Source organism: Lissotriton helveticus, chromosome 2_1, assembly GCF_964261635.1.
Source record: "Lissotriton helveticus chromosome 2_1, aLisHel1.1, whole genome shotgun sequence".
Taxonomy (NCBI): domain Eukaryota; kingdom Metazoa; phylum Chordata; class Amphibia; order Caudata; family Salamandridae; genus Lissotriton; species Lissotriton helveticus.
This window is the reverse complement of record NC_136059.1, coordinates 280,571,227-280,595,488: the sequence shown is the minus strand read 5'-3', so window position 1 is coordinate 280,595,488 and position 24,262 is coordinate 280,571,227. Positions and strand designations below refer to the sequence as shown.

Here is a 24,262-nt window from a genome sequence, read left to right as displayed (position 1 = left end):
GACGTCAGCCGAGTGCAGTGGATCTACATTATAAGTGGAACTAGCCTGTGTATGTTAATCGCAAGCCATTCTTTTTGTTGGTAATATTATCTGCCTTGATACGACGAGGTATTAAACTGCTTCTCTCCCCACTGCGATCTCTGTTGCAGTTTGGGCAGTTTTTTACAAACATGGTGTAGTGCAGGCTCATGCCTGGCCACCAGTACCGTGATTGTAATTCTTCCAGAGAATCTTTTAATTTAAGGTGTCTGAGACCCTCGCCCATGTGTGCGTCTGCGATTAACAAGTGTCTCCTGTCCATGTTTGGAATCACTCTATCCCCCACTCCAGGGATTCGAGCAAAAGGGACGGAGTTTGCATTGATTATGTATGTATAATTGAGTGGATAGTTGATCGGTAACGCTGAGCAGTCGCCTTTTGATGACGTTTTCACCGCCAGCATTGTTTCACCGTCAATGTATTTTAATGTACGCTTTTTTCGATCTACGGGAGCCGATTTAGTGGCTGCCGCTGCGGCTGTTTCAGCCAATGAATTCCCTACAACGTGAACGCCATCACGTTGATGACTCAGTGAGTGAGTCACGTGAGTCTTTGGTAGTTCTTTTTTTAAAAGAGCTACTTGTTCCCAGAGAAGTCTCTGCTTTATTGGTGCATCTGTGTCATCTTTGTAACCGTTCTGAATCCATGTCTGCAAATCCTTGTTATATGCTTTGACGCAGAAATATGAATCTGACACTATAAGCGTCGGGAATTCGCGATCCGCATTATCTAGCGCCATTTTCAAAGCTATTATTTCAGTTTGTAGTTCTGAATTAGTTTCTACTGAGTGTGATTTTGTTAATAGAGGTTTTAATATACCTCCGCGCCACACTTCTTTTGTGATCTCACATGTGGGATTGTATGCATGTTCTCCCCAAACGGAGGGTTGAGCATGTCCGTCTGTATAGATTACACAGGCGTAATGTCGTAGAGGCAGAATGTCGATTGGCAGAGGATACGTCTTTTCATATTTTAGATTTTTTCATTCTTCTAGTTCTGGATCAAAGTAGTAGTATACTTTGTCCGTTGTAATTGAATTCACCCATTGTATCCATTCTGGATCTAATGTTGTTGATGGTAAATTACACGGTGTTGTTAATGCCTCAAAGGCTGATTCAGCTGTTCTGACTGTGATATGTCTACCGTCAGCTATGTCTTTTTCTCTAGCTATTGCGGTTTGAACTGCTTGAACAATTTTTCCTTTGTTGCTGAATCTCTGTTCAGCTTTTGTGTACAAATGTGATTTGAATGCAATTGGTACCTTTTCTCCCTCATTAGAGGTCAGGTATGTGAATCCGCATTTCCCTGGGATGACTCGGATCACAAGGTTGCGTGTATTATCACGGGTTTCTAATTTTGTCTTAATTAGCATGTCTGTTTGTAAGGATCTCAAAATTTCTGTGTGTGTTTGAGTCCAACTGGATCTTTTAAAGTCTGGTTTAATTAGATCATAAAGGGGCTTGACCCTTTCTGCGTAATTTGCAATGTATGTTCTTCCGAAATTTAGGAAGCCTAGAATTGACTGTAGGTTTTTTAGTGTTTTAGGAGCTTGGATTACGGCACATTTCTCTAGGAAATTGTCTGCCAGGCTTTTGCCTTCACTTGATAACTCATATCCTAAGAATAGGACTGTCAGATGGGCAATTCTGGACTTTTTGAAGTTGAATTTGTAACCCTCTGCAGCGAAACCAAGTATTATGGTGTTCACTCTTTTCAAGTGAGTCTCCAAGTCATCATCTGTTAAGTAAATGTCATCGACATAAGATAACGCTTCATCATCATATAGTTGTAGTAATTCTGTTACTCTCGCTGAGAATACCCCTGGGCTGTTCTTGTACCCCTGGGCTAACCGACAGAATTGTTTTTGAGTGCCATTTACTGAGAAAGCTGTTAAATATCTGCTCTCTGGTGCTATGTTTTGACAAAAGAATCCATTGGAGATGTCCAAGGTTGTTTTGTATTTTTTGCGCACTATGTTATTCATTAGTGCAGCACTGTCTGAGTTTTGCACTGCAAAAGTTTTGCAACATGTGTTAAGGTGTCGGTAATCCAAAACTAGACGGTATGAATTGTCTGGTTTGGAGACCGGAAACAAAGGATTGTTCATTTGTGAGGTGCAAGTTTCAATCACCCCCTGGTATTCTAGCTGATCTAATATTTCATTTACTTGTTTTTTAGCTTCTTGCTTAATTGGGTACTGCCTTTGTGCAGTTGGTTGTGATTTTAGCTGGATTTTGTGAGGAGGAGAGTCCTCATCCCATCCTACATGATTTTTGTATAAAGCAGGTGCTAAGGCCACTGCCCACTTTCTAGCAAGTGTGTATTTTTTATGAATCGGTATTTGATTCGAGAAGGCAGGCATAATTACTTCTTCGCCATGAGGGCACTCACTGACAAACTCTGGTGGCCAGTCTTTTTCAGCTAGAAGGATGTCATAGCCCTTGGATAGGTTATCCCAAAATAGTCCCCTTATTTTCCTAGTCTTATCTCCCTCTATACGTAATGTTATCTCGTATATCTTGTGGGGTTTGCTAACTTTGGTGTCTGCAGTTTCCACTTGAAGGTATTCATTCGTGTCCACTGTCTCCAGATGATTCATAAGGACTTTGCGAGCTATGCTCACCTCTGCTGCGCTGTCTAGCATTGTCTGAGCCCACTCTCCGTTTTTCAGTTGTGTCCTCAGTATTCTCGGCATTGTTAACTACCTTGATACTGGCTACCTTCTTTTTTTGGAAATTGTGATTTCTTTTTCAGTTGAGCAGGTTCCTTGTCTTTGGACTTGGCGTGCTCTTCTGATCGTCCTCTTCTTTCCGATTTCTGCGAGGAATTCTGAAAAGATTGAGAGGGACGTGTATCAATGTCTTGATATCTATCAGGTTTTTTAATATTATCCCTATTTCTAAGGTTATATCTATTCCCAGAGGGGTCACTCTGGGGTGACCTTTGTCTCGGGTTTGGAGATTTCTCTCTTCGCCTAGGAGACCTTCCTCTGGACTGGAATTTCTTTTCTTTAGGATTGGATTGTTTGTTCCCATCCCAGTTCTTTTTTGGTGAATTATTATTATTATTATTAAAAAACATTTTTTCTGGACTTGTAGTCAGTTGCGGTTTTACCGGTATTCCACCTAGACTATCTCTGCCTAGTTCTTCATAGGATTTTTCTATGATTCTGGCAATTTCAGCTGGTTGGTCTGCTATATCTGTCTCTTTTAACCTCTGGCGGATCGCCACGTTTGCTGCTTCACCCTTTATGTTGGCTAGTAATATAGCCGAAACCTGTTTGAAGTCTTTTAGTAATTTCATACCAAGAGTTAAAGCAGGTTCTGGACCGTATTCATCTTGAATTTGTTTAAGCACATCTGGTATTACCGAAATGGATGGAACACCGTGCGTTTTTGTATAGATGGAAGCAAAGACTGTACCCCAAGTGTCACAGTCCTCAATGTGTGGTGCGATTCCCATTGGGAGACATATAGTCAGAATCCTGTGTTTTTCCAGCGGGGTGGTGTCAGGAAACACCGCCTCTATTTGGGTAATTTTCTGTGCCAACCAGAATGGTATCTGTTCCCGTTTAGCTGGAACTTTACCTAGGCAGGATTGGATGTTCTGTGGTGTAATTTTATTTGTGTTCCCCTGGTGAGGGGTCAGCTGTGGAAGTTTAATCGCTGGCTGAATTGTTGAAGTCCGCATTACATACTGAACTAATTGTCTATGAATTTTTAGTAGTTGTTTTAGCTGTATTAACAGCTCTGCTGCAGGCATTCTTTCGATGTCTGGATGTGGTGTGTATCCGGCTAAGACCGGCCACGTTGCTCCTGGTCTTCCTAAAGGACCGAGCCTTGTAATGTGATTGTTATGTATTAGGGCGCCATCAAATAAGAGCAAATGCTCTTGGAATTTGAGTGGTACTTCCACCTCCTCGAAAGGAGTGTACGTTTCAGGAGGTTCCTCTACTTTGTAATAGTGGAAGTACTTTGTTACAGCATTTGCTGCTGGAAAATGTATCCATGTATAGTATACCTCTGTCTGCCGATATTCGTGTGCCTCAATTACGAATATGACTGTGCCACCTCTAGGTGTCAGTCCATTTTCTATAAGTTTTAAGGTTATAGATCTCCTTTTAATGACCGGAATGAGTATTATATCCGCGTCTGCTGCTTGCATGGTAGCATCAGCATCTGCTATTTCAGTGGCTAATCTAATTGCCTCTCTTTCTCCATCACTGTCTCCCATTTTACTGACAGGATGGTATTATTTTTATTTGCAGATCAGGTTTCTTATGGAAACCTGAGATTAGATGCACAATATTCTGGAACTGTTTTATCCTTCAACATTGACTAGACCAAAAACCATACATAGGAGTTCCCTCCTGCGAGGTTTTGGAGGATATTATAACCTTTCACCCACTCCAGACGTCTTTGGAGTATTTGGGAAAAGGGGTCTGAGTGAGAAAGCACGACTGAGTTACTCTAAATGTCTTACGTTCGTTTTATCGCCCTTTCCAAACGCGTTGGGCGCCATGTAGTGTAGCTCCTATTTTCCCAATAGGCTCTGCGCATTGGAATAGTACCTACAGCAGTAAAGGCCTAGGCCAGACGTTAACTAGGTCTACTACTGTCGATACTAGACTTAATTTTTGGGTTTGCCAGCTAAGCTCAGAGTTCGCTAGAAACTTTCTCGAATGTTCAAGGAAGGATTAAATCCCCTGATTAGACAAGAAGGGATTTAGTTTCTGACAACCATAGAACATGACAACTTTGCTCTCCCCTAATCAAGAGTCAATCTCAAGAGTCGTGTGAGCACAAGGCAATTATTTTACTCAGTCAGTACGTGCATTCTTAGTCTCATCAGAATGTAGAGAAAAGGAAGAGACGGGCGTGTTCAATAAAAGGTGTTATTTATTGATCAGTCTCTTTTCTCGTACAAGAGAAATGGATCGATATTATTGCAATACTTATAGTTAAGTAAAGTGCATACATTAAAAGCAATAGTATAAAATAATACTGTAAAAACATTGATATGGTTTCTGAGCCATACGATGTTTAAAATGATTAAAATATATTTACATACACATATACATTTGACTAAACGTACTCAACTGGTGTTTCTAAATACGCCTACCCCGTGTACCTGACCTAAGTCTAATGCGTGGGCGGGAATAGAAAGTTACAGTTTAAGTTAAGTTTGTTTTTGCCAAGTGAATAACTAAAGAATTCTCTGTGAGGGGTTATTCAGTTCTGTACCTGGAATTTAGGATGGATGAGGAATGGTATCTCTTTCTCTGCTCTCGATATTCCAGGCTGCCTGCGAGGGCTGCCCAGAAACACCGGTGCTGGGTCTCTCGGCTTGAGATAGCAGCGCGTCTCTCAGCGCGTCAGGAAGGCGGGGCTGCTGCCAGCGGGGTCTGCTTCTGCTCTCGGCTTCGGCAAGTATGGCTGCTCCGTCTTGTCACCACGCGTGTGTTTGCATAGGGCAAGGTCGGCAATATTTATACCTTAAAGGTGCCGGGATTGACGTAAGGATGGACATAGGTACGTCAATAAAGATGTCATACGACTTGCTCGTTAGCACATTCTTTACTAAAGTTCTCTGTGAAATCAAAACAATGGCCGCACGGATTATCCAGGTTGTCATAGGTTTGATTTGTTATGAGAACGTCGTATGCCTTATCAGGGGCTGGAGGAATGTCGCTTGTCTAATTAGATCTCAAGCGTTATGACCTAATCAGATAACACGTTCCTGTGCCGTAGTGTGACTGCGTCAGATAACGGTATCTGCATCATGGGGGGTTTCTTGCCTCATGGGCTGACTGTTAGTTAACTTGATAGTTAGTTTAACCAGAATAGGGTCAGGAATAGGGGGATCGATTCAGAACCTATAGAAATACACGACAATGTAAGAATAAAGGTTAGAAGGGAAAGCAAAAGAGAAAAGTCGCCAAAAGCATTTATGTTGTCAATATGTAGCCAAATCACAGTACAAAGGAAATAGAAGAAATCCCAATAGTGTACCCCTCACCTGTGAGAGGACATGAGAACAATTTGTTAATTTGGGCTATTATACTGCAAATCAACATAAGAGAACAAAATATATAGATTTCTAACTGGCAAGATAATATTTTCAAGCCGGTTACTTGCCTTGTACATATTAGTATTAAACATATTTGTTTATGGACAGTACGAACACTCAGATCCTCTGAGTTCTTTTTGGATTTTTTGGTTTTTTTTTGCTAGCACTAATACAGCTAGGCTCTGGCTCAGGATACCTTTGTTTTAACTATCCCGTTTTGTATTTTATTTAATGTTGTTTGTGACTCTTATACCCTGTTTTTAAAACCCCCGATCGCATTCTTGCATTTAATTGGCTCCTCACCGCTACTTTGGCGGGCCGGTCCCTCGCGCTCAGGATTTGGTGAACGCCATCTTGGGTGGGTGTAGGCAATCGCTGGACTCTCCCGCGCTCTAGCAGTCAGGAGGACTGTCTAGAGCTCTATTTAAACTGGTTATAATGACGCGCAGCGTGTGCGCGCAGCGTGTTCGCCGCAGCCACGCCGGAGTCGCGCCAGAGTCCAGCCCGTCTGCGCCCGTCCGCGCTGAGGACGGGCTGGACGGCTGGACTATAGGTCAGGATAAGGGAGGCCATCATCCATTAAAATACTCCTTGCAAGATGTACTACGGCTCACACCTCCATTAGCACCCTGTTTTCATAGGTGCGTTCCTGAAGACTTCCTACTATCCATCGGATGTGGTTGCTATCAGGTAGAGTCGGGAGGTTCTAACCTACCTTGCCCCCCCTCTCCCTTGGAGCCCTGTTCTGGTTTTAGTGCGTTGAGCGAAAATTGTTTTTTAATCAACGCCCGCTCACTTATTAAGAATAATGTGGTCTTTAAGGAGCTCATATTAGAAAGGAAACCCTCTTGGGTTTTTATTACCGAAACATGGGCCAAAGACTCTTCAGGTCCAGACCTTGTTGAAGCGGTCCCTGAGGGTTACTGCTTAGCACGGCAGGATAGAATGGGTCGAGTTGGCGGTGGGCTAGCTATTCTGTATAAAGACAGGTTTCTATGCCATACTATACCTGTCTCTGATCCCAAGGATGTGTTTCAAGCCCTATAGTTTTCCCTGTCCGACTCTTCTAATCCCGCGTTCAACGGGATTCTGCTTTATCGTCCCCCTGGCCCTAGAACAGATTTCGGGCTGAAGTTGTTTCAGGTTCTGGAACCTTATTTTGGCCGCCAAAATCTCACTATTCTGGGGGATTTTAATTTTCACTTAGAGCTGTTGAAGGCCCATGACACTATTTCCCTGCTGGAAGCTATGTCAGCCTGTGGACTCACCCAACTGGTGGAAGGACCCACCCACCGAGCGGGGCACACACTCAATGGAATTTTTTCTAACGACAAGAGGCTGACTGTAACCGACCCTTTCCATCTTTCATGGTCGGACCACCTGGCCGTTCCTTTTAATCTGACCTATCCGAACCAGGACACTATCAGAAGGGTCCCGAGTACAATGGAAGTACGAAGGAACTACAAAAATATCAGGGAAAACTCTTTTCATACGTGGACGTCTAGTTTGTCCGCTACTCAGGGGATGGATGTGTCCTCAGCGGTTTCGCATTATGAAAAGACTATCTCGGAGGCCCTGGATGAATTGGCTCCTGCTAGGTCCTGCTATTCAGCCAGGAAAAGACCTTCAGCTCCTTGGTTCTCAGAACAACTAAGGCTCCTTAGGCAAGAAGTAAGGAGACAGGAGCGCCTATGGCATACTAGCTGGGACCAAAAGGATAGAGAAGTTCACAAGATCCTGTTAAAAAGATACAAGCTGGAAGTGATTAAGACCAAACAAGAATACTTTACGGTCCTCACATCCTCACTCATCTCCTAGAGAGCTCTTCAGGATTGTCGACTCTCTTACTTCTCTCCAGATCCCAGATCCTGTTGTTGCATCTCAGGAGCTCTGTAACAAGATAGCATCCTTCTTTCAGTCCAAAATATCGGACATCTATTTTGCCTTGGAGTCGCAAAGATCCTCTACCGCTGAGCCTCCGGTGTCCGCTGTTCTGGGCTCTAACTCTGTAGAATTATCTCAGCATGTGGGTCTGGAATCCTTTCCTCCTCTCTCTTGCCAGGATCTTGAGATCCTTCTTAACAAAACTAAATCTGGCTCTGCGCTGGATGTTTGCCCGCTAAAGATCCTTAAGCAGTGTAGAGAATCCCTCCTTCCCCCTTTGGTTGACATCATGAATAGGGCGATGAAGGAGGGCATTTTTCCCCAGCAGTGGAAAAATGCTGTGGTTAAACCACTGCTCAAGAAGCCCTCTCTTGATCCTGGGGTATTAAAAAATGTTCGCCCCATCTCACTGCTCCCGGCTCCCGCTAAGATGTTAGAAGCCCACTTAAATAAACATCTGGCTGCCTTCGTGGAGAGTTCGGGCTGTCTGGATCTATCCCAGCATGGATTCAGGAGGAAACATAGCACCGAGTCTGCCCTCACCATAGTGCTTGATAACATCCGCACGCGAGTTGATGGGGGACAGACCTCCCTCCTGATCCTTTTAGACCTCACGGCTGCCTTCGATACCCTTTCTCACTCGGTATTAACATCTCGACTGAGGGAGATCGGGGTTCGGGGGGCAGCCCTGGGACTCCTTTCCTCTTTTCTTGACCATAGAGAGCAAAGAGTGATGCTGGGCCAGTTTCTATCTCCATCCCTGTCTGTGCAATGTGGGGTCCCGCAAGTGTCAGCGCTTAGTCCTACCCTTTTCAACATCTATGTGACCCCCCTTGCCAGACTTATTAGATCTTTTGGGATGGAGGTAGTCTCCTATGCGGATGATACCCAGATCCTCGTCTCTCTCTCCCAGTCAGTTACGTCGACTGCCGCCAATTTTAGATCTTGTATGGAGGCAGTCGGCCAATGGATGATTTACAATTCATTGAAACTGAACGGGGAGAAGACTGAGGTGATGGTGTTCGGAGGAAAGGAAGAGATCTGGTCTGTTGAGTGATGGCCGGACTCATTTGGTGCCTGCCCTGATCCTACCTCCTCGGCTAAAAATCTGGGGGTCATGATTGATCCTATCCTTAGCATGTGCCAACAGGTCAACAGGACTGTATCGACCTGTTGGGGTATTATCCATATACTAAGGAAAATTAGGCACTACCTTTCCTTGCAGGCAAGAAAGCAACTTGCCGTTGCACTCCTGAGCTCTCATCTGGACTACAGCAATGCGCTGTATGCAGGACTGAATAAAAGTCAGCTGCAGCGCTTGCAGGTGGTCCAGAATGCAGCAGCCAGATTTGTTCTCGATCTACCCCGACGTGCCTCTGCCACCTCTGCCCGGAAGCAGCTTCACTGGCTCCCCGTTGTGGACCGTATCTGTTTTAAGATCTTGTGTATGGTCTACAAGGCTTTAGCTAAAACAAGCCTCACTGGCATTGGAGCTATCTTGTCACCTTATAATCCTGGCAGGAACCTCCGTTCCTCCAACAGACTTCTTCTTTCCGTTCCTCGTATTCGGAAGACCAGATGGGGGGGTAAAGCTTTCTCCAATCTGGCTCCTAAATGGTGGAATGCTCTCCCTCTTGAAGTAAGGTCTCTTTCCACTCTACAAGCTTTTAGATCTGCCCTAAAGACCCATTTCTTTGTACGTGCATACCTGTAGTGGTGCTTTGCTATTCTGATCTTTTTGATAGGCGCCTTGACACCTTCGGGTTTAGTTTGCGCGTTACAAATTGCATAATAAATAAATAAATAATTTCCAAGCCATATATTCTAAGTTTGTTCTTAATAGTCAAAACCTTATAAATGTCCACTACTTGGTTCACATAAACCCCAACTATTAATGAACAGAAAATATCGAGATGACATTCATACAATTACTGCAGGAAAAGCAGAGTACATATTTGTATCCAAAAGAGATTTCATTAAATTATGTTCATAGTCAAATGTAGAGCATATCAGTGATTGATCAGCCTAAAAAGTATTGCTTTTCCTCATCAAAATTTAAACCCCACTCCACTGCATGAACCCGCATGATCCAGCGTGCTTCCTGTAGCCTCAATTTCAATTCACGGTTTCCACCCCTGTCATTCCTGGGAACCGTTTCTATACCATGAAATGACATTGTTAAGTGATCAGTTTGGAATGTACAATTTAAAGCAGGTGCAGTGTGACCCTGTGCATCATGGGAACAGTCCAGCCCGAACTGCCAAGCCATGCCTTCCCTGGACCGGAAACAAGCTACCTAGGACCGGTTTCTGGCATTACAGCAGTCTTCAGCCAGGCTTGCTTGAATCCAGTGGAAAAGTGAGCAAGGGACTCACGTCTGAGCATACCCTGCCAACTTATGGCGAACAAAGCGGTACAAAAGGGGGGTGGTGATGGACGGAGCATCTGAACCAATCAAACACTCACACCCAGTCAACATATCTGGGTTTAATCCATCACCGGGCTTTAGCCCACTCTGCCACCCCAGTTCAGACATGGCCATATGCAAATCAGTCTGCCCCTGAGCCTCATGGGAACAGTCCAGCCCGAACTGTCAAGCCATGCCTTCCCTGGACCGGAAACAAGCTTCCTAGGACAGGTTTCTGGCATTACAGCCGTCTTCAGCCAGGCTTGCTTGAATCCAGTGGCAAAGTGAGTAAGAGACTCACGTCTGAGCATACCCTGCCAACTTATGGGGAACAAAGCGGTACAAAAGGGGGTGGTGATGGACGGAGCATCTGAACCAATCAAACACTCACACCCAGTCAACAGATCTGGGTTTAATCCATCACCGTTCTTTAGCCCACTCTGCCACCCCAGTTTAGACATGGCCGTATGCAAATCAGTCTGACCCTGTGCCTCATGGGAACAGTCCAGCCCGAACTGCCAAGCCATGCCTTCCCTGGACCGGAAACAAGCTTCCTAGGACCAGTTTCTGGCATTACAGCAGTCTTCAGCCAGGCTTGCTTGAATCCAGTGGCAAAGTGAGCAAGGGACTCACGTCTGAGCATACCCTGCCAACTTATGGCGAACAGAGCGGTACAAAAGGGGGGGGTGATGGACGGAGCATCTGAACCAATCAAACACTCACACCCAGTCAACAGATCTGGGTTTAATCCATCACCGTTCTTTAGCCCACTCTGCCACCCCAGTTCAGACTTGGCCATATGCAAATCAGTCTGACCCTGTGCCTCATGGGAACAGTCCAGCCCGAACAGCCAAGCCATGCCTTCCCTGGACCGGAAACAAGCTTCCTAGGACCGGTTTCTGGCATTACAGCCATCTTCAGCCAGGCTTGTTTCAATACAGTGGCAAAGTGAGCAAGGGACTCACGTCTGAGCATACCCTGCCAACTTATGGCGAACAAAGCGGTACAAAAGGGGGTGGGGGGTGATGGACGGAGCATCTGAACCAATCAAACACTCACACCCAGTCAAAAGATCTGGGTTTAATCCATCACCGTTCTTTAGCCCACTCTGCCACCCCAGTACAGACTTGGCCATATGCAAATCAGTCTGACCCTGTGCCTCATGGGAACAGTCCAGCCCGAACAGCCAAGCCATGCCTTCCCTGGACCGGAAACAAGCTACCTAGGACCGGTTTCTGGCATTACAGCCATCTTCAGCCAGGCTTGCTTGAATACAGTGGCAAAGTGAGCAAGGGACTCACGTCTGAGCATACCCTGCCAACTTATGGCGAACAAGCGGTACAAAAGGGGGTGGTGATGGACGGAGCATCTGAACCAATCAAACACTCACACCCAGTCAACAGATCTGGGTTTAATCCATCACCGTTCTTTAGCCCACCCAGTTCAGACATGGCCATAAGCAAATCAGTCTGACCCTGTGCCTCATGTAGACCAGCTTCCTGTCAAGTGGAAAGTTCCATGGATGTGCTAGTTGTGTGGCCCTGGGGTGTGCCCAGTAGGGTTAGGACTGGTGCATACAGAATCACGTTATGTACAGGTTTCTGCTATAGCACCAGTACGCAACTCCAAGTAGTAAGCATTCTGGTGGTCTACCCCAAGTGCAAGGATGAAATAGCCGGAGCAGTGCCGAGAGTGTCTAGGCCGGTGAGATAGTTGCTGTGTCGTGTTCTGGAGTACCGCAATCCATTTAGCCACCCACTGAACCTGGGGGGCGAGATAATTTTGCTCCTATTTGGAACTGCTAGCCCGCCTTGGCCTGCGGGCAAATATCGTTTGGAGAGTGCCACACGACAATGGGAGTGGTTCCAAATTAATTCTATCATGATACTGTCAAATGCGCAGAAGAGGGGGAGTATAATGTAGATGGGCAGGATAGTGAAGTAACAGAGGAGACGCGGTAAGGCCACCATTTTAAGAAGAGCCACCGACCCATGACATATAAGGGGGGCGTGCGCCAGAAAGTCATCTGGGACCTGCAGCCTTTATCGCTCTCCCATGGTTATCCTCTTAAAAAAAAATCGGCTGGCTAGTTATAGATTCTAAACACTAAGTATCGGATCGGGCTTGGTTGCAAATCATGGGGACATGATGGAGTATAAAAAGTAGGGTTAGGGCATGCGGGAGTGAAGGGGAATAGACATGACTTGGCCCCGTTGACCCTCAGGCCTGAAGGGGCAGCAAAGTCATTGAGTATCCAAGCCAATGTAACAGGATCTGACCGAACGTCACAGATAGACAAGAGGAGATCGTATGCATACAAGAGACTGCCTGTGTTTCATCTCCCAGTGGGATACCCCAGTTCGCACTATGTATTCGAATAGCGCCTGCAAGAGGTACTATAGCTAGGGGAAAAGCAGAGGGGAGAGCGGGAATCCTTGGTGGGCACTACAACATACTGGGATGGGGTCTGATATACATGAGCCCGTGCTTACTCTGGCGGTCGGTGCTGTATAGAACAGTAGGTCCAGGTTAAGGAATCAGCACCCGATACTGTAGCGAGGTAGGGTAGCAAATAGAAATTCCCATTCCAGGGAGTCAAAGGGTTTCTCCAGACTGTGGCTATTGTATTGCAGAATAGGTGGAGACCCGGAAGAAACAACACAGATTTAGTGAGGTGTTACTGGCTGGGACAAACCCGTTCTGGTCTGGGTGGACCAGAGACGGGGCTAAGGGCGCCAGGCGGTCGGTGAAGACCTTAGCCTTTTTTTTATAATTGGTGTTTAGCAAGGCCAAAGGCTGGTAGGAACTCAAAGCAGTAGGGTCTCTGTCAGGCTTAGGTAGGGAGATCAGCAAAGCCTTGCGCATTGACGCAGGGAGAATGAAAGCAGCAATGGCGTCTGCATATAAGGCATGCAGGTGAGGAGCCAGTACCGAGGCATAGACAGTGTAGTAATCAGCAGGTAAGCCATCTGGTCCTGGAGCCCTGCCGGTTGACAGGGCCATAATGGCCTCGCGAATTTCAAAGAGCGTGATTGGCTGATTGAGTTTCTCTCACTGTGTAGGGAAAATGGTGGGTAATTGTATTGAGGAGAAGATTGTTTGGAGGCAATCTTGACCAAGTCCCATTGTCGATTTGTAGAGTGAGATATAATGATGTGTCAGTTCAGCATGTATTGCGTGCTGTGTGCAGAGGAGGTGTCCCGAGTGGGTGCGTAATGAGAGAATAGGTTGCCGGGACTGCTCCTGGCATATCAGCCACAATAGCAATTGTCTAGCGTGATCTGATATCGTGTGAGTGCGAGACGAGTGTGCCATGTAGTTTGAACATCTGAGGCGCTTCAACAGCGAGTTGTGCTGACTACGTGCTTCAGCTAGCCGACGATCATATTTAGGAAGGAGTGTAGCTGATCCAACTATGCGGTCAATCCTGACATGCAGATGGTGTGGTTTTAGAGTAAAATGAGTACACCCACATTTCAGGGTTGCAGACTCGCCTTTTGTCCACAAGACTACAGTGTTGTAGCCAGTCGGTCAGTGTTTGGGGGTTGGATGACTCAAATGTGCACGGTAGGGGAGGGAAGGAACGATCCAATGTAGTGCTGAGGACAGAGTTTAAGTCTCCTCCTAAGAGCCATGGGATCACGTTCCAACTAGATAGTAGGCCAGATGGTTTGTGGAGGTACGATGCCAGGTAGTTTGTGCAGGTACGAGGTCCAATATGTGTTGGGGGCATACATTGCTCTTTAGTAGGAGCGGTCAACCATTTAGGCGACATTGTATGATTACTTATCAACCGTCTGAATCCACCACCACCTTGTCAGCCACAAACGGGGTCCCCAGCTTCACCCATATTAGGACTCTCCTAGCATAGGAGGAGTAGTCAGTGGTGAACACTTGGCCATGCCAACATCGATTAAGGCGTTTGGCTTCGGCAAGTGTCAAGTAGGTCTCTTGTAATAGTGCTATGTGGGCAGATCTATGTTCAAGGTAAGAGTACACTGTATATCGGCGTGAGGGTGTGTGCATACCCCTCACATTCCAAGTAAATATATTATGCATAAACAACCATAATGTGCCAGGTAACAAATCAATCACTTTCTTATTGCAACATTTTGAAGTGGAGCTCTTCAAAATGACTGTTGCATTGTGATTCAATTTATTGGCATGTGCATGCTAGTGTTGAAAGCCAGGTGGACTTTGGCTGTTTTCCTGTGACGATGGACTTGCTGTGCTGCTGAGAATACACCTTTCAACATACATCCAGAGTGTGATTGCTTTCTACAATGACTCATTGTGTACTGGCATAACTAACAATTTCAAAATTAAGGGAAGCAAATGATGGTAGGAAAGAGAGCCAATTGCCTGAACACAACATATCAGGAACATCAACACTCTGCTACAACCCTACGTCAAAGTTATACAACCCTTAAAAGAAGAATAAGCAGACCACTGAGCAAACATAACTGCATTGAAGATTCGGCATCAAAACCAGAATTGAAAGGTACACTACTTTTATTGTTTCATACGTTTGCAAAATTAGCAAAAATACAAATAAACTACAATAAGCCACAGCAATGCCACATAAGAGGCTGCAAACTGTGGTCAGCGGTATGACTATTAAAGTTCACAGGAGTGCATATTTAGTAGGATTAAAAAGATTGTTATAATGCACACAGATTTAGCAGGAAGTTGGAGGCATCAAGCATCAAAACAAGATCTTCATTTGATATGCCTGTGGTCTTCAAAACTGTTTATGCTGAACTCACCACCCCCTCACCCCGACTAAAAAATATATTTGACTCCTCCATCCATCCACGCAAATAACAAACCCTACATTGTTCAACAGTTAACATTGAATACTGTTGGTTATAAGTTATGGGGAGTTTGTTAGGGGCAAAACTTAAAGTTGGAACATACATGATATTCAATGGTCCTAGCCACCACCACTACTGTTTGGTTCACTCAGACACAGTGAACAGGTATGTCAAGGCAACAGCACAACAAGCTTTACCGCTGTCAGTGTATAGGTAGGTACAGCAGGACAAAACTTTCTCGCAGACAGAACAGTATTCTACAAGAACCACAGCGCTAAGCCTGGGGGGGAAATGTTCTGTTAACCATGTAAACCCCAGCACCTTATGTTGGCAGGTGTGGGGGCAGGAGTTTGCTCCATGGCTTTATTACCCCAATTGTGTTTACCATAGAGGATAGGAACATGCCTTATCCCCCTTTTCAAAGGTTTACCTGTGAAGGAGGATGAGGACTGGGACTGAAGTGGGTTTTGGATCAGAGGCCAGCTAATGGGTCCTAGAACTCCTATGATATTCCTCAGAGTCCACGTGCAGGCCAACTAGCCCATTGGATCACTTCATTAAGCCCTTAGAGACCCCCAACTGAGACCGGAAAGTTCTTCAGTCTGCACTCAGTCACATTCAGCCAGCAGTTAGGATAGCCCTGAGCTTGCCATTGTTTATCTTCTGCGTAGGCCCTTAGCTGGTCTATACATTACGTTAGCCTTACATTACATCACCACGACCTCAAAGAGCTCCATTTGGCTCTCAGAGATGTTAAACCAGCCCTACCAATCCAAAGCTAGACTTCAGCCAGGCATAAGCTATTCCTCAGCCACCCTCCGAGACCATCTACCTGTCCTGCGACGCATTCAGATGGCCATCAAACAATACCAAGGAACCAACAGTTGACCCTCAGAATCACTCAGTTGGAATACAACTCCTCCAATAGTATTCAGTCACACTCAATTGACCTTTGTACCAGCTCAGACTCATTTTATTTGTGCCGCAAGTTCTAAAAAGAAAGTTTATTCGGAGAATGACATGTATGTCAGTCTAAGACTTACCTATCATTTGTTTTAAAAAATCTAGTGCTTTAGAACGATAAGGTTCAACACAAATCAAAATGATTCACTAGGCTGGCCAAGGTAGGACTTCCACGTCATCTCATGTATGTGTTCCTAAAAGCTACATGATTTTTACCCACTTGCTTCTGGTACAAATCTTATCCAACTTCAAAGCAATTAAATACTGATTCTTACCTAATGGTTTATCTTTCAGCTCAGGGTCTCGAATCATTTCTACCTGTGCATAAAAACAGTCCATGTCAATATGGGCAACAACGCGGAGCGCAGCACTTGCAGTTGAGACAGCCTTCTTTGGAAACACTGCAGAGAAAAAAATAGCATATATAATTATAGATCATAGAGCTCCAACTTTATACTAAATTAACCTGACAACATAATGCAATGTTGCCATCACATAAATTGTTTATGAATTTTAAGGAGGAGTACTGCTGTGATAAGATTTAAATGACTGCTAAAAAGGTTTCATCGCGCCAACTACTGGCATGCTCTTTTCCGCTGAATCTATGGAGCTGCATCAGTGAATTAATACATTGATGAATAGATATTTTTTAACATTAGCCCCACACTTTGTATAACTGTATAACATAATATTTCTTTTTTTTTTGCAGCCAATGTACAGCCATGTGGGTGATTCAGAGCACTCTGGTATTATGAAGCAGGTTGAGAGACAGAAGGTTTATGTTGGGTCAAGTCCATGTGTTTCAATGAAAAGCGGTATTCCATTGCATATGGAACTTTATGAAGCCTTCCTCAAGGAGGAAAGGGAGGGAAAAGGCATTCAAAGGGATGTACCTTGTGAATAAATGTATCTCTCCCACACAAAACACTTGTATTTTGTCTGAAGAGGAGGCGCTTCTAGGGGGCTGAACTTTGGCAGTGGTTATTAATGGAGCAAGCTGTCTGTGGGGATCAAAAGTGAGGTCCATGAGCATGTACTCAGTGCAGGCAGCATTGTAGATTATGTTAGTGGTCTACCCAGTAGGGACATAGCACATATGCCTGGCAGGAACATACTAACCCAGCCATACTGAATCCTCTTTAGAATCTATCCAGGAGAGTTAGAGGGCAATAGGCAGGCTAGCACTGTGTTTAAGCAGCCACAATCAAGGGATCAGGCCAACAGAGTCAAACAGATATGGCACTAGTAAGGAAGGTCCAACTCTAATCTAGGCTGCCTCTGACAGTGATGCCATATTTTTAAACGCATTTAATTCAATATCAATTTAGACCTCAGCCTTTTACAATTTACTAAAAACAACATTTTTAATCCATGCTATTTCTTCCTTAATATTATCCATGTGGATTGTTTTATCTCTTTCTATTTTTGATCTGTTATTAGCCCTGTCTGTATAGAAATTGTAAACACTCTATTTTGCTTTTTTTACATTCTCCTACTGTACTCAAAGCTAGCTGAAATCTATTAAGTATTTTAACTAAAGAAAGAGATAGGCCAGCTTCAATTTACATTCAGTATCTATTTGCTATTGCAAATAACATATACTGTGAATAAAGTAACAACTAAACAATACCGGATATTGATTGTACTAGATCAACATATGTGTTACATCTTTGCCAAGAGCTTAAGAGAATTAGAATATTGTGAAGACAACATGCCTACCACGGAAGGCGGCAGCGTGCTGTAAAATAGAGCGCTGGGCGCATGGCTGGGTGTCCTCGTCATCAGGACTACCCTGGTCTTCCTGCATGGGTATTCTGAGGTCAGTGAGCATCAAACGGGTAGAGCAGTGATGGGACTGTAGAGTTCTGTGCTGGGCACAGGAAGTCAAACTTGGGCTTCTTCGTCTGTCAGGCAAACGTCACGAATTACATGAAAGAAGCATGGACAAGCCTTACAAACTTCCCTTTCCACAATGGTGGTCTGTTCAGAGAACTCGGTCTCATGTTTCCAATCTAAAACTGAGTTGAGTCGTTTCCTCTGATGTCAGTTTCCATTTGAATCATATGTAAAGATACAAGAGTTGAACACTTCACAGCACATTTGCTCCCCTTTCGCTATTTGTTGGGTTTGTTTTGTTACTTACTGTTGGATTCTTCCTTTGGAACTCCTTCTGAAATTCTTTGCTTGTTTTTATCATCTTCCCTTAGGTAAGGAGACACTGGTGCCTTGCTACTATTTGTGTATTATTCTTAAGCTTCAATCAATAACTACAAGATTGCGAAGGAGGTTTATTGTCCTTAGTGGCTTATTCTTCTATACTGTAATCTCTAATAGGGACCCTTTGACACATTCTCATGAACTATTCTGTGAAAAGTGGCATTAAGGCTACTGGGTTGAGTAGTCGTTTCCTCTGGCAATCACAAACTAAACTTAACAGACCTTGCCATCATGCAGTTTGTAGGAAAGTAGGATCTGCTTTCATGGTTAACCCGCTTTTTGTTTGGTGTCAGTGTTTTTTACCTAAACTGACTGGGATCCTGCTAATCAGGACCCCAGTCACTGTGCTTTCTCCCTAAATTGACCATGGTAAGTACTTTTGTGAGTCAACAATTGGCTACTGGTGTTCCCTTGTAAGTCTCTAGTAAATAATACTAAGGGACCCAGGTATAGGTACACCAGAGGTCTCCCATGGGCTGCAGCATGTATTATGCCACCAATGAGAGTGCACTTAAACACGTACACTGTTTACTAGCCTGCTATTGCAGCCAGTGGGAATTGGTGCTTGCACCTCTCATGACAGATATAAGTTTCCTTATATCTGGGATCACTAAACTTAAAACCTAGTCAGTCCTGAGGGCAGGGTGCTTGGTTATGGGTGCAAGGATGCCCGTCCATGAGCAGAACACCCCTGTAAACCCAGAAGTCGATTCTCCATGCTTTGGAAGTGCGCTCAGCCATTTTAATACATACAGTGGACATCAGTCATTATGAGATGTCTAACTATATAGTGGCTGCACCGAACCCAGTCATGTTTGGTATTATACATGTTGGAATCATATCCCAACACAGGTTCCAGTGTTGGAAGTATGATCCCATGTACTTGGGGGCTCCCTTGCGGTACCCCCCTGTACTACCGGTAACACCCATTTAGGGTCTGACAGCAAGCTAGTGCTGCTGCCGACCACAGACACGATTCTGTCCTCCTGCTGCTAAATCAAGTACGAGCAGGGAAGGTAGAACAATAGATTTCCTGCTGCAGGGAGATGTGACCACTTCCCAGACATGATTTAGTGTTCGGGGCTGGGGTGGGGGCCCTTGCCAGCGTGACCAGACTGCTTTGAAGGACACATTTGGTGCCCTCCTTGCATACTCCAGTTTCAGCCTGTCCAGGGACACCTTGCCTCCCGCTCTGGTGCGAAACTGAACAAAGGACATGGATGTATCCTCCCCTATGCCCAGCCCCTCCTCTGGAACGGACCCATGAGTCATTACAACCCTTTCCCTAGGGTACTTAAGGGCTTAACTGTGGGTGGCTGCTTAAATTTGTCGTGGAACAAGACTTAAGCCTGAAACCACGCCACTCTTCGACCGTCTGGACACTTGAACTTCACTGGACTTCGCCTGGAACTGAGACTGCACCGTAGAAGACTCCTGCTGCTCCTGGTCTTGCTGTTCTGCAAGTCTTCTTTGTCGCCAGTGTCTGTGCTTCTTCAAGGATCTTCTCTAGACCTGTGGGCATCAAGGACACACAAAGTAATCTCATTTGGAGTGATGTAGTCACTCCCCTGCATCTGCAGGCACCTCAACAAAGCTGACCGGTCCCCTGATCCTGACGTCCCACGGACTTCCAGAGGTTCAGCAACACAGGTGGTGGTTCTGCAACTCCCTCAAGGCCTACCTGCCCTTTCTGCAATTTTGAGGCCAGTATTCCGCGTCAGAACCGCTGGGACCAAACCCCTGTGCACAGTGTCGACTTGCTGTTGCCAATGCTTGTTGGCTCTGCACTCCAGAGGTTTTTGGGATAGAAGAAGCTCCAGCCTCCTGCATCTCTTCCTGCTCCTTGTTCGTTGTTCATGCCAATTGCAGCAACCAAGGCTTGTTGGTTCTTCCGACGTACACCGACCACCTAGTCACCGACATCCAACATGGGACAGCTCACATGGCTCCTGGTCTTCATCAGCGTCACTTGGTCCTCACAGCTGCAGTGACAAGGTCACATTCTACTCTTTTGAACTGTCCAACATCGGTGAGCATTGCTCTTCCGTGCCTCCTAGTCACTCCTGAGTGGCATAGACTCTGTCCCATCTGCTTGCAGGTTCTTCACTTCCCTCCGGGACCACTACCTTCTTCCCATGAGGTCATCGGACATGATTTCCAAAAGGGAAGATTTCTAACGGGGACAGCTACCCCTTTGTAAATCCGTTATCACCTCTTTTGAGGAGTTTTAACACTTAATGAATGCACTTCCAATACATTGATACGTACCATTCGAAATCGCAATTAGGAGGGGAAGCCGCTTTCTAATTGTGATTCGAAATCATTCAGGAAATCCATTTTCGAAAAAGGAAAGTCCTTTCCCGACACGCTCAATGGGTACATAGTAGCAAGCCGTTCTGCTGTTGCAAACAATCTGATTTTGAGAATAGCAGGTTTTGCAACCACAAAATGGCTTTGTTCATCTGACCCTTTGTTAAGCCTTGTGGGTGGGAAGGGCATTTTCCTCCAAGTATACTGGAAATAACAGGGATTAGAAGAAAGTGAAACCGTCAAGTGCACATTTTTCTTTCAGATTACAGCACTTTGAATTCTGGTAGTGCAGTTTTGTTGTTCGCAGCAAAACTTCAGGGCAGTGCAAGTACAAGCTAGGTCCAACATGAGTTGGCATCATGGGCAAAATAATGGTAAATTGGAATGCTATCCAGGCGACTGCCAGTGGTTAAAGTAACTGAAAGCATTCCTTCCATTACCTTTTGTGCGTTTAATGTAAAGATGTAAGTGCCAAAGGTATGCCCAGACGCGGGTCCCGTGCATACTGTTCAACAGATAACAAGAAGCACCCATATGACAAGCCCTAATCTGGGAGAAAAAGGTATTAGGTTGTTTGCTTTTCGGTTCAGAGAGGACGAGACTTTGCAGTCCAGGCTGGACTGTTCCTACTGGAGCAGGACCAAGAGTGATTTGCATATAGCTGGGTTTTAACAGAGAAGGCATGGGGAGCACAGGAATGATGTGTTGGGATGCTACCCTCAAGCGATTTCCTGTGATTGGACTTATTGCAAGCATTCCTCTGGCGCATATTACCTAGATGCCAATGTAGTCGAATTTAACAAAGGCACACAGATTGTTATTATTTCACAAGCACTTTAGAGAAATTATGACTTGGAGGAAGGTTTTTGACTTTGTTCAACGCCCCACATAAGAGATGTATCTGCATTGTAAGAATGCAAGATTTATCTGTGTGTGAGTGTTTAAATGGCAACTACTTTTTTTTATTTAATTGTATTTACAGTGCTACACATCCCAGTGTAGGTTGTCAGAACATTTTACATCACACACAGTGGCACAATAAACCATCCGAGTGTGTAGATAAATCTACGGAAAATGTTACATAAGTAAATGGGGGTTATAAGTGAAAGGAATCACATATTGCTCATACTTGTAGACATCATAGGTTAAGAGTGAATGATTGGGCGAAACACAGAATATAAAACATAATGCAGTGATTTTGGCGGTCTGTACTATTAAGGCTTTACTACATCCGAAAGGAACTTTACTTTGCAGTCTTAGAATAACAAAATACTGAGGAAAAAACAATAAGGATCTAAACTCATGATTTAGAATTTGCATGCAGCTCCTTCATGCCAGAAAATAGATCACTACGCAGATTGCATCTTGTGAACTGGAAGTAACAAAATCTCAAGGTCAAAAGCTACGTAGCTAAATACAATTAAAATCTGTAATATTTATGTTACACTATGTGCTCGGCAGCAAGTACATTAACCAGCTATGCTACCTCATGAGTCAAAATTGTTACTGACAAAACACAGAACATTCCCAAAACTACCGTAATCACTAATTACCTTATCACTGATATAATCCTCTCAAATCTGCCAGTCCAAGAAAGTAGTCAACAGGAGGGGTCTAAACTCTGTAAGATATTTTAAAATGCAGTCTCTGTTCAGCCAATTAAGTAAGCTATAAACAGATTTACTGTCACGTTTGTTCTTGACGCCAATTCCTCAGCAGATGTTTATTTTATAAATAAATGTATAAGGTGAATGTCAAAATCTTCTTTTCAACCTCGGCCCCTCCTGACACCTGACCCCTCCTCCCCCACCCTTTCCTCTGCAACATCTTGACCCCCAATATTACGTTAAAAAAAGCACCAAGTCGGTCACTTGACGCACAACAGGCACATGTATGTACTCATCGGCACAGCGCAAAACAAGACCCAGAGACATGAATTTCCTTGCGCAGTACAAAAGACCGGCCTCAGCTGCTAGTTTTGCTAGGGTTAATTTTAAACCAAGCCACTATTAGGCCTGAGGTTGTTATTTACATTCTGTGCGGGACAGGATTCTACTGGGCGTGGCACCGTTTGCCGCGGGGTCTCCTAACCAGTTTTCGATTTCTTCTTCCTCCGGGGTAATCTCGGAAAAGTCCATGCCCGCGCTCTCTAGCTCTGAGCGCGGGAAGCAATTCTCCAAAGCCTGCACCACCACAGTAGCAGCATGATCTGTCGGTCCAAAATAAGACCTGTGCTGGCGCTGGAAATAATGAAGTCTACCTACTCACTAACTGGGCGGCCATCTTGAAGTGTAAAAAAATCCCTTTAACAGTGTAAAAAAATCCCTTTAACAAATGTAATTCTGATGTGAAAGGAGAGAAAAAAGTTGTTTTTCGTCATAAACTAGGATAAATATGTTGACTCAAAAATTAGCAAAATGTCTTTAGATTTCTTTTGTAAAACAGGTTGATTGTTTTATTTATGAATAATACATCCTGTTTCATTCATAAAAATATGGACACCATTTTATTAGATTTTAAAGCATGATATAATTCAGATAAATGTTCTAAAAAATAATTTAAACAATATTACCATTTTGAAATAGCAATCGCCGTAAGCCCCACACGGTTAGGCTTGTACCGTGTCTGGACCCATTAGCCCAGTGCACGTTGGTTTAACCACCCCCAACTCTGGAAGAGGCGGTTTAGTCACTGCTAACAACTGTCAGTCATATTTCCAAACTATGTTTTCCTCCCTGGGTTGCATAGCTGCCAAGGTTTCAGATTTCTATGTGTGACATTTTCAAAATTTCAATGCAATTATGAGTGACATTTCAACGAGTATGAGTGACATTTTCTTGCGAGCATTAAACTAAGCAATTTAGACAATGTCACATTTGGCAATCTGAAAACTTGGCAGCTATAGGCAGGCCTGAACCCTCACCTGGGACAATGCCTGACCGGAACTGTGAAAATGACCTTAAGATACACTCACTCAGAGAGGCAGATTCGGCTTGATGTGTGCGATAATTAGGCATTGAGGGCATGTATATGTGACCTTTACATCGTAAGTTCTAATCAAGACAGATTTTACTTTCGCAGCTGAGTTCAACTTGTTTGTGTAGACTACGTGCAGAGCTGCAGTATGTAACTGTACGCAGGCTTAATGACGTATACTTACTAAAAGTAAATTACAGTAGGAATACAAGAGGAAACCGTGCGTGATACTTCACTTACTCTGTGTCAGCGCAGAGCCCCATTGGCCGTACGTGGACATAACACGGGCCAACTGGTGAATGGGCAAACTAAGCTGTGGCGAGGCCCGGTGCGAGCTGCAGCAGACAGCACTGACTGAGCGCAGCACCGTCCGATGTCTGCGCCATGAATTATTTGCAGCATTCCGGCCATGATACACAGAGCTGCCCGCAAAATACCTTGCAGCTCTCAAAACTAACCCTGCGCTCCGGCAGCAGGATGTGACGTGACGTCCCCTGCGATGACGTCAGGCCAATAGTGAGAGCCGCGCCCGGGTAATGGAAAGCGCAATCATGGTACTGCACCAAGCAGCTGAGTGCGGCTG

General features: G+C 44.7%; 1 protein-coding gene across 1 annotated transcript in view; it reads right to left on the bottom strand.

Annotated features, from left to right (window-relative positions):
- POLI (DNA polymerase iota) overlaps positions 1-22,916 on the bottom strand; it is a 310,209-nt gene extending 287,293 nt beyond the window's left edge. Inside the window, exons 1-2 of the mRNA XM_078677262.1 lie at positions 22,736-22,916; positions 16,452-16,577 (exon numbers count right to left, since the gene is read on the bottom strand). Coding sequence (XP_078533388.1) covers positions 16,452-16,577; positions 22,736-22,841 — 232 coding nt within the window. The 5' untranslated portion in view covers positions 22,842-22,916. The remainder of the gene's footprint in view (positions 1-16,451; positions 16,578-22,735) is intronic.
- Between the last annotated feature and the right edge of the window lie 1,346 nt (positions 22,917-24,262).